Here is a 14,770-nt window from a genome sequence, read left to right as displayed (position 1 = left end):
CGCAGCCATGCCCGCCGGCGTGCCTTGGCACACCTACCTGAAGGCGCTGGCGGCCAGCATGCTGGCTATGTTCGCCGGAGCTGAGGTGGTGCACAGGTACTACAGGCCTGACCTTGTAAGTGCCCGGGCGGCTCCGGTCGCTGGTCGCGGTACGGAGCCCGGTGGCGTGTCTGCGGGGTGGAGGGCCTCCTGCAGAGGGTTTGTGTAGGGGCGTCTCTGGCCCGGCTCCAAAAGGTGCTCAGCCTCTGAAGAGGCAGCGAGCAGGTGGCCAGGGCATCTCTTGGGAGCTGCCGTCAAACTGGCGACGTGGTACCGAAACCGGGCAAGCGATGCGAGCTTCTTCAGCAGGGGTTTCTGCCGTGGGAGGTTGTTTTTTTGAAAAGAGCATGCAAAAGCGCCGAGAAAGGGCTCTATTAGACTTAAATAGACTTTTCCCCCTCCGTTAATGGAGATGAAGATGACCACAAGTTTATCTTGGAAACAATGACAGGCTGAGAGTCAAGCCTATCAAAATTCGGGTTGCAGAGCCAAGCTCCACATGAGACCACTCTTCAGGGATATTAACGGTTGATTTGGTCTCTTGGAGGCCTTCTAGTTTGTAAGCGTTATCTTGTCCTTCTGTTCTTGTATACTTTTTGTTTTTTCATAAAAACTGTGCTGTTTTCAAATCAGAAATAAGTTTAAAAATCACCATGCTGGAGCTATCATGTCAGAATGCCATATTTATTCAGAATGACATAATGATCACCTCTTTAGCACAAATTTTGAGGAGGTATGGTTCTTGAAATATCATGTCATCTGCTATATTTTCCTTTTTTAAATTTCATCTTCAGTTTCAGTGCCTAATTTCTAAAACAGAAAGATAGAAGCAGTGAAACTTTTTATTTTGTAAACGAGAGAAAGAATGTCTGTGGAAACTTCAACTCTGCCAGACATCTCAACCAAACTTACTTTTGCAAATGGCAAAAAGAAGCTTTGTTCCTTTAAAAAAACCTATTCTTACTTTTTTCTTTTTTTTTTTCCAAATATTTTGCTACTTTGAAATAAGTCAAATTACAAAAAGGTAATAGGTTAATTCTTAGATGTTTTGCATGTAAGAATTTTACTTGGCTCAAAAAAAGAAGGTGGTATAATCACAATTCAGCTATAATGCTGTTTTTTACTGAGTGTGCTAATTTACTGTTTTGTGAGTTTAATTTTTCATCTGCCATAATGGTGACGTCTTTCTCCATTTTTTAACAGAGTATACCTGAAATACCCCCTAAGCCTGGAGAACTGAAAACAGAACTGTTGGGTCTAAAAGCAAGATCAAGCTAAGTTCAAACTTCAGAACAGTGACCAGAATGTTGTGAAAACTGGAACTCAGGTTTTTTCAACTGTCTCAGCTGCAGAAATACTCTACTCCGTTAATACTTTTTTTTGTTTGTTTGTTTCCTTCAAGCAGTTACAGGCAGCATTAAAATGTGTGATGAATACTGTTGTTAGAAGTCCAATCGGTTGTGCACAAGTGTTTATGATTTCTTAATCTTGATTGCAGTGTAAGTATCCTTCAGAATAAAAGATGCAAACTCCCATTGGCAAATCTGATGGAATTTGAATCTTTTAAGCTGATAAGTATAGGAAGTTCAGCATATTGAAAAGTTAAGATTTTATGGCCCCTCACTAGCCTTAATAAGCTTACCTGTTAATCTGCAGTAGAACCCCAGTCACCCGTTGGCATTTCTCCCCTTTTTATACTTTAACTTGGTATTACTCGATGTAACCCAGAATCCAGTATAGTAAGTGATGGCATGTACAAACAAGAAAGATTATGTATTGTGGCACTTCTTGCACTGGACTCCTTCTAATGCTGTAACAGCAGTTACTTTAGCTTTCTATTACTGACAGGAAATTATACTGTAAGGCTGGGTAGCATCTTACAACTTGGTTGCATCAGTTAAAATGGGGCAAATACATACAGATCACACTGAAATTATATACCTTTGTAATCCATTTGAGCATATTCTTCTGTTTACAGCTACTTTTGATAGCTGTAAATATACAAAACTCTGAAGTAACAAGTGCAGATTTACCTTTCCATCCTGAAATAGCATTGCTGCAAAAATCTCATCCCAGAACTTAACACAGTCAACATCCTACAAAGACAGTACAACAAGCCATTTTCGAATGGTATGCAGAAGAGCTTGTGAAAGTTAGGGATTGCTTTCCCTTGAGAAAGGTACCCAGATAAGGCATAGGCTTCATCCTCAATTCTCACTCATTTAAGAAAATGAAGAAAAAAAAGAAAAGCACTATCTGACAAATGACCCATTAAGGAAACAAAAAAGCTCCCTAATTCCTATTGGCAAAGTACTGGGAGGTCTTGTAATAGGAGAGGGATCCAGAAACAACCACTGGAAGTGCTACTTTTACATGTGTTCCAGCTGTGAAGCTGTTACTTTATGTATGTTTACAGAAGCTGGAGTTGAATTTCCTAGGATGAAAAGGTTATGGTTCCTTTGCATGTGCCTCTGCTCTCAGACATTTTGCAGCCATTGGCTGATACAGAAAAGCAGCCCAGGCATGATGAAATCCTCTCCTGCTCTTATATGGATGTTCAGGCTGCAGCCTGTACTTAGTAGGACTAGATCACAGGCTCGGTATCTTTACCAATGACAGCAGTCATTCATACAAAGGCCTCAAGTAAACCTCAGATGTTAAATCCAAATTAAATCAATCAGTGAAAACATCTTACTAGGTCCAGTTCTGGTGAAACTCCTTTCTCCTTCACTGTACCTAAACAAAGCCGAGACTGACACCCTTCCACCTCAGGATAAGACAAAGTTTATTGAAGAGATGAGATGGGACAGTTCAGCAGTATTTTGTTCTTGTTCTAGCTAGGGCAGGAATAGCAGTTTTTCAGTTATCCCGTTGAAGAGCCAGGATCCACCAACCTTACTCTGTTACTTGCCCTTTGTCAGGACATCACTTCTGTCATTATGTTGTTGATTTCTGACATGCGAGATACATTTCTCCCTATTTTTCTAAAAGCTTTTCTCATGTAAAGGGTGCAAAGTTACTTCTAATTTGGCTTGGATTTCTAAATGTATCCCACTGTTGATGGAAACTAAGCAACAGGGAACATCTGTTTTACCCCAGGGCTTTTCTAGCACGGAAGGAACCATTCTCATTAGTGCCCATCTAGGAACAGCAAACCTGACAATACACCACGTTTTAACAGCAGAGGTGACACCCTCACAACTGGCATGCCTGCAGCACTGAAATACCCTCACTGCAACTAGGAGACACTTCTTCCAGCATTGACACTATTTGACTTCCCAGAGCTGTCCAAAAAAAAAAAAAAAAACAAAACCAACCCAAACCCACAAGCTTACAATTGCATTTTGTGCTTATTAATAGCAAACATTGTCACTCCAGGGTACAGAAAGCAGCTGGCCCACAGCTATGTTGCACATGATATCCTCAACTGAGGAAGATGAAGAAGCACAAAGCATGACTCTCAAGTGTGCACTTTATTATAATGTCTGAAACTGAATCAGATATGCCATCCTAAAAACCAATCAAGGCATTGTAAACTTCAGCTATGAAACAGAACAAAGGTGGTTTAAGCCTACAAGTCACTAACAGATTAAGAATACTGTAGCAAGCAACCCTACACTTCCAATCCTGCTCTTCAGTTTGTTAGCTGCAGCAACCATAGAGGCCTGAGACATTTGCTACTCAGGCTGTTCAAATAGTGATATTAAGGGGTACATATTGATGACCTACTCAGAAGCATATCACTGTGATATTTTAGGAAGTATTAAATCAAAACTTCAGCAGCAGTTGATCGCTACAGAGCACACAAGTTGCACTGCCCTATTAAGACCACCATACTTCATAAAGAAATGCTGCACCTGCCTTTTCAATAACTTACTAACAAAGGGCTGCTATTAAAGCTGATATGGCTAGCTGCTGAACTACACTCTAGGCTTAGACCACTCACAAGGCTCTTTGGTAAATCTAAGGTACTGCTACAGTGAGCAAAAACCAAAACAACCCCCCCCAACTACCTCAAAAAAAACCAAACGAAGCTCCCATTCCTTCAAGTCTCAAACAGCAAACAAAGCCAACACCTCTGTCTCAACCCTAACTCAAGAGCCACACTGATACATGGCATTTGTATTTATTGCATGGAAACAGTATTGGGGCAAGACAGAAAAAGCCTAGCAAAAGTAAAGGTAAAGCAAGTTCTTCAGGTCAGTGTTTAGTGCCCTCACCTGACTAGAAACAGTTTATTTCACTTCAGATTGTAAAACTCAAACTTCTTGAAAGTGCTGTTATCAAGAGTGGCTCTTAAGTAGAGTAACTGTATAGAAATACTATTTCTATGTACTTCTTCTGTAAAAGGCAAAAACCAACCCTTCAGTGTTAACACTTTCTATCAACCCCATGGTGTTTCAAAGTAGCGGCACTAGTGAGAAAGTGTAGTGCTCAAACACCTCATAACAAATAGAAGAAGTGGTGCCTCCAGTTCAACCTGTCTACATTACAATTTAGTGTCAGCAAATCAAGCTTGAATTAGAATCTAAGTATTTACAGTGCTTCACCATACCAGAGAGACATAGAACAACAGTGAAACAGTTTAGGAACAACAGCATTAAGGAACTACTGTAACAGACAAAAGCTTCTATCTTAAAAAAAAAAACAAACCCAAAACAAAAAAAACAAAACACCAAACCAAAAAGGACTGCTGGAGCTGTTGGGAAAGCTACACAAGTTAAAGGCAGGATTACCAAACACTGTGGAGGATGGTATAAGCTCACATGCAGTAAGCCACTTCTGGCTGTTGTTGTTCATATCTTTAGTGAATTTTGTTTCTGTTTATCTCAGCTGTAAAAGCCATTCTGTAAAAGCCAAACTGCCTATTCTGTACAAGTCACATATAGTCCAGTGCAAGCTGGCAGGACTTCAGTTCCAATGCTATTTTTAAATGCCCTAACTCATCTTTCTTAAGATGACAGTAGATATATAACTTCTTGAATACTTCAGATAGTAAGTTCAGTACAGCTCTACAGATACCAAATATATTTTGGCTAAAGAGCACAACAGGATTGTTAACACAAAACTCAACCATAGGTATAAACTACGCAGTTAAAGTGTGGCTGTGCCAGTGTGGAGAGGCAGGAGAACTACTAAGTATCTGTTGTACAGAGGACCTGAACACTCAAGACAATCCTTTTGTTTCTTTGTGGTAGCCCACATGATGAGTTTACATGGGAATTTAGAGTTAGTGGTGTTTGGGAACATTTTATTTTGTACATGACAAGATTTTACACCAAGTCAGTTAAATAATACAAATTTACATTCATGAGGAATGTTTTTAGAAAAGTCAACTTAAAAAAATCCTCCTTTACCCTTAAACCCCATACCATCCCTCAACATTTTACAGTGGAAAAAAACAAAACAATCTAATTCACATTCCCTCCTAACCCCCCAATGCAGGACGGTAGTTGAGTGCAGCTTACAGTTCATCTTTCACATCTGTGGATTCCTGTGGAGACAAACAGATAATCAGAATGTTGCTTTTTGAAAGCAGAAAAGGTTACAACAGCTGTCCCAGAAGAACTGAACTCATGTATCCATCAAGACATCAACTGCAGACAATAGCTAAGTGAAGGCTGACTTCACACAACAGCTGAACTGTTTAGAGGTAGTCCTGGTGCAAGTCTGTATTGTTGTAAGCATCTGAAACTATACTCTTGCAGATTTGTTGATATTGCCCACAGGCTGTGGAAATCCAACAGGTTACATTAAATTCACTGTAGAGGACTTGCTGTTTTCTTGCCATAGGGCACTCTGTTAAAATCTCTTAAGCTTAATTTAGCTCCAGCTTTGAACATATTTAAGTGCTTTCTTCTTACAATATAGTTTGATAAAGAATGAAATGTCATCTGTGCTGCAGATTTTTTCCCCTACAAGAAAAGCTTGGAAAGCCTCACTCTAAAAACTAGTGTCATGAAAGGCACAATGAACAAGTTTGTTGCCAAGAAGCACCACAGACAAAACCGCACATAAATATTGGTAAGATAAGAGTCAAACTTGAGACCATACCTTCTGTGTTTCACTGTCTTCAGCATCAGCATCCACCTCCTCTTCATCTTGTTCTGCCTCCTCAGCTGCATCTTCAGGCTCTTCAGGTTCCTCTTCCACCTGGAGGAAAATCACAAGTAATTTGCTTTATTTGCTTAGGATGTTTACTAGTTGTAGAGTAGCTAAATCCAGGCTATAGAAGTATTCACTATCAGCTCCTAACATTTGCCCCAAGCTACTAGAAGGAGAAAGCAAGTTCTGTTTAGCATTGACACACTATCATACCTGGCAAGATATGTTCTTGCCGAAGTTCTTGCACAGCATTATGAGAACCCATATTACTTATACCCACTTATTAATTTCTCAGTTAACAAGATGGGCACATGTGCCTTTGTGGCCCCCCATTTACTCCCACAGAACCACCACTTAGTTAAGGACAGAGCAATACTTGAGAAGCATAATGAAAGAACAGAATTCCAAGCAACTGGAAATAAAACTGGAAGGGAGGACATGAGCATGAAGTACAGACTCAGTTTCCCACCCAGGTACTTGAACTGGGCTCCTGGTGGCCCACTTAAGTGTAGGAAGCTGAATACATTTCCTTTTATACATTTCATTTCATGCAAGTTTATCAAGAATCTGCTTTTAAGATGTAGCAACAATCAGTCAGTTATCAAGTTGAAGGCAAACTAACCTTTGCATCCAGGTCAATGTTTAAACTTAGACGAAGCATCCTTTCTATTCTGTCTCCATATTCCTTAGTGTCTGGTAACATATATCCTGATCTCAAAGTTGCTGTTTCAAACAATACCACTGCAAGATCTGAAACTGTTTTGTCATCTTCATTTTCCTAATGTGGAAGAGCATTTAAAAATAAAAACCCCAACTGTTAACTAGGTTGTATGCAGCCAAGTAATCAGTATTTCATTACTGTTATTTCTTTTACCTTGACTCGCCTCAGCATGTCCTTGATCAGGGGATGCCTCGGGTTAATTTCAAATGTCTTCTTTTGGCTAGCATAGTAACTAAGAAGAATAGAAATTACAACACTAAGTTTTGAAGTACAAAACCCAGTTACATCTTTAAATGCATGAATACTGATTACAGCCACAGTAACAAGTATATTCCTCACCCTGCCCCATTGTAATACTAGCTTGACTCTAAAAAGCATTCAAGTTACTAAGACAGTTCATCTTCTCTTGTAACCAAATGACAGATAGCAAATGCCATTGATGAATCTTGCTCACCAGGCCATTTTACACACTGGGCTCTGAAATAACTATGTAAGACTACACTGGAGACTGCAACTTCAGTTCAATTTAACAACAGTTCACTGTTGTAAGTGACTTACAATAGGAAGGATGATCTGAACCAGATGGAAGGGAGGCCATTAACTACATGTCATATCTGCTGCTACGTAACTGAATACATACTTTGTAGATATATCCTTCCCCGTTTGGTAAGCTTGAGCCTTCATGATTCTTTCCATGTTACCAGACCATCCATACTGACTAGCCACAAGAGCACACGGGGACTGGGTTAAACGTTGAGATAGCACAGCTTTCTCAATCTGTAGAAAAAAAAGCCTTAATGTTAGTTCACAGAGCTAATAGCTTATAGAGGAAATAAACAACTCTGAAATTTCCTCACACTTCTTTATTTTCTGAAGGCTCAAAGATGACATTCTAACTCACTACCTTCCTGAAATAAAGGTATTAAACATGTTTATTTATCCCTAGAAAGGCAGAGAAGCTATGCTGAAAGAATCTGCAAGGTGTGTTGTAGCAAGCACAACATTTACAAGTATGCACTACATATAGCACAAGATTTTACCTTGTCTTTTAGAGCTTTGTCTTTCATCCAGTTTAAGAGTGGTTCAAATTCCTTTTCCAAGGCTTCCCGACTCTCCTTAGACTTTTCACTTTCTTCAAACTTAACTCCTTCTTTTGCTACATTCTGAAACCTCTTGCCATCAAACTCTGGCAGAGCCTGAATACAGTATTCATCTACAGGTTCAGTCAGATAGATCACTTCATAGCCCTTTTTCAGAAGACGTTCAACAAATGGTGAGGACTCAGCCTAAGATGAAAAAACAGATCAGATGCCATTTTAATTGCAGTGGTACCGGCTGCTAGCAAAACCAGCAAAACTACTTGACAAATGTTGGTACAAGGAAAACTGAACTGCAGAAGTAACACATCAGCATGCAGCTTCCACATTTACAGCAAATACACAGTGCACAGTGTTTATGGTACTACTTTAACTAGGAGTCAAAATTTTTTTCCCCCTTTCCTTTCTTCCATGTTCACATACCTCCTTTCTGCTGGCACCTGCCATGAAATAAATTTTGTCTTGCTTCTCTTTCATTCTTTCCACATACTGGTCAAGGCTTGTAAGGTTACTCTCATGATTAGAAGACTGGAAGCGAAGAAGTTTAGCCAGTCGTGTACGATTGGAGTGATCCTCAATAACTCCAAGCTTTACATTAGTACCAAACTCTTTCCAGAATGTGTCATTGTATTTCTCTTCTGCAATTTTCTTGATCATATCAAGAGTTTTGCGAACAAGTTTCTTTCTGATCACCTAAAAAAGCAGCAATACCAAGTTACAACAATAAGCACTTGAAAGAACCCTCAATTCAACCCCATTGCAAAGGATGGATTCAAGACACTTAGTGTCCCCCTGATGTGAAGTGAACAGATGTAGTCTGAAAACAGCAATGCATGGGTTTACTATACTTTAATTTCACACTCCTTGTAAAATGAAAAATTAATCAAGCTATTATTCTTCTAAATCTCACTACTGTCATGTGCTTACAATGGAAGAATTTAAGCTTACCTTTAACAATTTATGCTGCTGAAGTGTTTCACGAGATACATTCAAAGGAAGATCATCAGAATCCACCTAATTGAGGAAGAAACTTAAGTATAGCTAGCAGTATTTGAAGATTAAAAAAAAAAATCAAACGCAAGTTAGACTTATAATACTTACAACACCCTTAACGAAGTTAAGATATTTGGGCATCATGTCATGGAAATCATCAGTGATGAACACTCTTCGAACGTAGAGCTGAATTACAAGAGGAAACATCAGCCGGGTTACATTTGTGCTGTGTGTGTTTTTTTTTTTTAAACATGAAACCATACCCATACACTTGCTTGTCCTACCTTAATGAAATCACTTTTTTTGGATCCATATTCATCAAACAGGCCGCGTGGAGCGGAATTAGGAACAAACAAGATAGATTTGAAAGTTACTTCCCCTTCGGCAGTGAAGTGGATGTAAGCCATTGGGTCATCATGCTCCTGTGACGAGAGAATTTTTTTTAATGGACACAGGGAAAATATCAGTGAGTTTATACATTTCCAGTAATAATGTGAGTTTGGCAAATAAGTGCAATTATTTTACAATTAAACCTTCTAACCATGCTTTGTTATAATCTATTAGAGAGACAAAAGTTCTGGATTCAGCTTAGTTACAAAGAAGTAACCCTCCTTGAGACCTACTAGTTGTGGTTTTTTTGTTTTGTTTTGGGTTTTTTTTTTTTAAACTAACCACCAAAAAGTCACCAATACCACAGTAACCAATGTAGTTTCATCATAACACAGTTAAGAGACCCCCAAGTAACACATTATGCTATATTTACACATAAAGACAATGTTGTTTCTAGAAAGCCACATCTTCCTCTTTCTTCCACTATGTACAACACAAGCACCAGCACTTCCAGAATAAATAAAAATTTCCCTGTCAATATTTAAACACATCAGTAAACTCCATATGAACTGGAATGTATTACTTCTCAAACCTAAGACACTCAACACTTCGGTGACAGTACCTTCTTCCCTGGAAAAAAAAGATTTAACTCCTGACTGAGATGCTAACACCTCATAGGTTCAAATAAGCACTCAGTTTTGTTTAGACTGCAAGAGATACTATAGCAAAGCTATTACTTTGGAACAATCTTGAGACTCAGAGCTTACCTTGGAAAAGGTTTTGTAGAATGCTTTGTATTCATCTTCTTCAACTTCTTTAGATGGTCTCTGCCAGATTGGTTTTATGTCATTCATGAGCTCCCAATCCCAGACAGTCTTTTCAACCTAGGTATGTAAACACCACAGTATAATATAGACGCATTCTTCATTTAAGTCAGTTAAAGACATTACATTGGGGCCAAGTAATACAACAGCACATCAAAAACAAACGCTTTTTCCTATTTACAAAATAAATTATGCAATGGCCTGGATATTCTCATTCAAGGATACGCATTAGTGTAACACATGGAAACAAGACTTAAGTCTACTACAGTGTGCACTATGTACATTTAACACCTTCACTGAGTATCAGCATACTACTGCCATTCTGGAAAAAAAGCCTTCTAGCAGAGTATACTCAATTTAAACTACTCAACAATGTCAGATTACTTTAGTCCAGTACCATTTCAAGCAGTTCACTCAAGTATTTATAATTAGTTCTGGGACCACTGCCTCACAAGGCTATTGTCAGACATTTGCCTGATTTCAACTAAGTCTGTTTTGTTTACAATCTTATTTCCTGACACGATCTTTAACCACACTTAAACACGATTGCTGTTTGAAAGCACACACACTACCAAAATGTACCTCTGGAAGGCTACCTCTGAAAATTGCTGGACTATGACACAAGTTACAAAACCCTAAGTTTTACAAACTTTACCTTCTTAGTTTTTGGTTTCTTCTCTTCCTCCTCTTCTTCAACTGCAGCTTCTTCATCATCATCCGTTTCTTCTTTTTCCTTTGCTTCCTCCTCTTCAATGGGTTCTTCAACAGTCTCTGTCTAAAGAGACAATTCAAAGGGGGGACTTGGGACTGCCTGGCTTCCCACCAAGTATCTTCTAGTATTTTCTCAAACAGCTTAATCTCCCAGAGCACTAGTTTAACTTGTATTATTTGCCTATCACAAGCATTTCTCTATGGGCAGCTATGTTTTTTTAGTTGTATTTTTCCATGAGTACATGGTTTCTTTCAATACACTGGAAGGTCACTGTACTCAAGTTTTTCTATAGCTTTACACATAATGCTAATCAGAGACTTGGGTGATTTTAAGGCAGTGCTACACCAAGAAAACATCAGAAGAATAGGCCTAAAAGTTAAGGTGCTGCCCAGTTTTCAGGAGGACACCCAACCATGGCCCTGTCTTGAGATTTTGGAGAGGGTCCAGAGGAGGGCCACGAAGATGATCAGGGGGCTGGAGCACCTCCCCTATGAGGACAGGCTGAGGGAGTTAGGCTTGTTCAGCCTGGGGAAGAGAAGGCTGCGGGGTGACCTCATTGCAGCCTTTCAATACCTGAAGGGAATCTACACCCAGGAGGGGAGTAAACTCTTTGAAAGGGCCGACAATAGCAGGACTAGGGGAAATGGATACAAGTTGAAGGAGGGAAGATTTAGGTTGGATGTTAGGGGGAAGTTCTTTACTAGGAGAGTGGTTAGGCCCTGGAACAGGCTGCCCAGGGAGGTTGTGGATGCCCCGTCCTTGGAGGTGTTCAAGGCCAGGTTGGACGGGGCCCTGGGCAACCTGATCTAGGTAAATGTGTATGTTTGGTGGCCCTGCCAGGCAGGGGGGTTGGAACTACATGATCCTTGAGGTCCCTTCCAACCCGGGTCATTCTATGATTCTATGATCTTACTAAAGCTTCCAGGTACCAAACAAAACCAGTGGAAGAAAGATCTTGCTTAGTAATTAGCACAATCTTGCTCCTTTGGTGACGCTGAGTCACAATAAAATCAAGTTCCTTCGAAGTTTGCAATTTCAGCAACACAGTAACTTTTGGAGAGCAAGTAACTAGTAAAATGCTAGCCAGAAGAGTGAGGAATGGAAGAATTTTAGAAATTAGCCAAGTTCTAGAGCATGCCCTCATCCTTCCTGAAAGATCTGTCCAGTTTTCATAACCAAGCCTCATACTGTGCAATGCTCAGTTAAATATACTTACCTTGCTGCTCCACACATATATGGGGAAGTTTATAAACTGTGAGTATTTTTTTACTAGATTTTTAACAGTATCCAGCTCAAGATAATCAGATGCTTCCTCCTTCAAGACAAGGCTAAAGGAAAAAAAAAAGCACACTCTTCACTTAAAGTTCTGAACAGGTATTTTAGAATAGTTTTATAGGGGGAGATACATTTTCCTTCTGTTGCAGCTATACTGTTCAAATTTATTTCTTAGTTTAGCTACAAGTATATTGTAAAAAATACAATCCTTACTAAACTGCTCCAATGCCAAGGAAGGGTAATTGTTTCAACAGTTGGGGCAGAACACAATATGCAGAAGTCTAGATGAAAATCTCAAATCATATTGACACTTAGCAGAACCTTACTGCACTCTCATGGGTTTTACTTGGAACTAGAGCACTGAGGTGAACTTTTTTATCCCAAGTGCCTTCTTCAAGTTCTCTAAAACCTAATCAAATAAATTTATCTGCTCATGAAAGCATTGAAAATAGGACTGTCAAACTACCTCTACTTTCAGACTTGCATCAGACCAGTCTCACTGGTATATAAACAGCAGCCAGTTTCCAAGAGGAAGCTCTACAGCCCCTGGATAGGTTTTGACAGGCCACAATTGTGTTGAGGAACTGAATGAGTTTGCAGGCAGCTGAACTGTCTGGAATTACTTGGTGACAGCTAGTTTCAAGATGCTCATGATTTTCTTAGTTGATCTAATGGAATGTGAAGCAACTACATTACCACTCTGCATTTATTTTGGATGCAGTTAACAGCTTGCATGTTTCTATTAAACTGGAAAAAACTGTATTACAAGAATTGAACAGTATCAGTCACAATGCTAAAAATCATACACATATTCCAATGACCAAAGTGTACCCACACAACTTTTTTCTATTATACCCAAATAAACTTAACACTTACGTTATGGTTGTGCCACGTCCTAAAGTGTTTCCTCTTGGGTCACTAATCACAGAGAATTCATTTGAATCTGACTCCCAAATGTGTTGAGTATCATTGTTGTGTTTTGATGTGACAATAACCCTGTCTGCTACCAAGAAAGCAGAATAAAAGCCAACACCAAACTGGCCAATTAACTCAGATGTCGACTGGCTATCATCCTGCATTTCAGTCATCTTGTTCAAGAATTCACTTGTACCAGACTTTGCAATGGTACCCAGGTTTTTAACTAACTCCTCTTTTGTCATGCCAATGCCTGTATCTGTAACATGAAGCATGTTCTTCTCTTTATCACACTGGAGAGAAAAAAAAAAGGTGCAGTTTGACTTAACTTTTAATCTTAATATATAATACACTGCCACAGAAAAGTGGTAAATAGAGTAGCATTTATTCCAATACAAACACATCTGGCTACAATAAATTGAATTTGCAGTAACTACAGAAATGAGGAAGACCTACCTTTGAAGTGTTTCAATACTTCAATTACTCTTTATACAACCAGAAATACATTTTCACCATTAAAAGAAGGGTAGTCTTTAATAAGTTAATTGCAAGGGTCCTGATGGGGTCCTAGTTTCTATTTGCATCAGTATTAAACCAAAAATTTAGATTTAATGATGCACTATCTTTTTACATTCCTCCCACCACTCCTCTGTAAGAGATCACTCTACCTAATGCTTCTTACCTTTATTTTGACTGTAAGTTCTTCATTACCAGCAAGAGCATTTTCATCAGTTAAGGATATTAACCGTATCTTATCTAAAGCATCCGAAGCATTTGAAATAAGCTCCCTGAGGAAAATCTGAAATAGAAACCAGTAGTCAGGAATTCCAGAACACACACAAACAGTTCTACCACATTCAACTGATAAAGGCACTAACCTCTTTATTCTTATATAAAGAATTGATAATAAGTTTCATCATTCTATTCACTTCTGCTTGAAATGCAAACTTCTCAGATTTTTCTCTTATTTCTTTGATCTGGGATGCATTTAAGCCATCTAGTTGGATAGCTTCTTCCTCTCTGTTAGGACAAAGAAAACCCACCAATTAGTCTTGTCCACAAACAGCATCACTAACTTTATCATTTAGCAACAGCAATGATAGTCTAGTTAGAACAAAATACTAAGACCCTTAATCACTGACACAGCCCAAAAGTTCCATGATCAAATGAGGTATGTACAAGAGTACCTGTCCTCAACTACACAACCTTAATCTAAAACTTATGAGTGGAAAAATCCATGCTTACAAGTAAAACTTATTTCAGACTCACTTGTATTTCAAAGGAAACAGCCTTTCTCAGAAATATGTTATTTTCTCCCAGCTGATTAGATCTCTCTTTTGAATGGTGTTCCCCCCTATATCAGAGGCTTTAGGCATTACTGATGCTCTAACCCCAACTGCCTCAAAACAAGAGAAAGCCTTAACGTTTCAGAAGTAACTTACCCAGAACCCCAGGTACTAACCTCTGAACAACTTCATCATCTGTTCGAGATCCTTCTCTGCTTTTACCCAAGTCATCTTCCACGGTACCATCCACCTCCACCTCATCAGCTCTAACAGATACTGAGAAAACAAGAAATTTAACTATCTCAGCCCGACCCCCACTAGACACTACCGAAGTTCTCTGTTTGCCCTTTCCTAAGGTTTTAGGCTCTGTTCTGTCCCTCCACCCCCACTCTCTGCGAAAACTTCAACCCAGGCGGACACATCAAAGATGGGGGAAGGGGCCGGACTCCCCCGGCCGTGACGGCGCATGAGCC

The 14,770-nt window shown here is 39.3% G+C and overlaps 2 protein-coding genes across 2 annotated transcripts; one reads left to right on the top strand and one right to left on the bottom strand.

Annotated features, from left to right (window-relative positions):
• Positions 1–7: 7 nt before the first annotated feature.
• LOC104457470 (chromosome unknown open reading frame, human C12orf73) lies at positions 8–1,317 on the top strand. Its single transcript, XM_010075644.1, has 2 exons — positions 8–115; positions 1,243–1,317. The coding sequence occupies exons 1-2, from the start codon at positions 8–10 to the stop codon at positions 1,315–1,317; spliced, it is 183 nt and encodes a 60-aa protein (XP_010073946.1).
• A 3,955-nt stretch (positions 1,318–5,272) lies between these two features.
• On the bottom strand, positions 5,273–14,698 carry HSP90B1 (heat shock protein 90kDa beta (Grp94), member 1; the record flags this gene model as incomplete). The annotated part of the gene is made up of 17 exons (XM_010075645.1): positions 5,273–5,533; positions 6,094–6,192; positions 6,767–6,922; positions 7,019–7,097; positions 7,506–7,642; positions 7,906–8,151; positions 8,386–8,655; positions 8,911–8,976; positions 9,064–9,141; positions 9,240–9,377; positions 10,053–10,169; positions 10,765–10,884; positions 12,038–12,149; positions 12,973–13,304; positions 13,694–13,810; positions 13,890–14,031; positions 14,474–14,698. Coding segments are annotated over 17 exons (2,464 nt in total), but the record flags the coding sequence as incomplete, so codon positions are not given.
• Positions 14,699–14,770: the final 72 nt, after the last annotated feature.

Source organism: Pterocles gutturalis, unplaced genomic scaffold (genome assembly GCF_000699245.1).
Source record: "Pterocles gutturalis isolate BGI_N339 unplaced genomic scaffold, ASM69924v1 scaffold41742, whole genome shotgun sequence".
Classification (NCBI taxonomy): Eukaryota; Metazoa; Chordata; class Aves; order Pterocliformes; family Pteroclidae; genus Pterocles; species Pterocles gutturalis.
The sequence above is the reverse complement of the archived record's forward strand: the minus strand, read 5'-3'. Positions and strand labels throughout refer to the sequence as shown.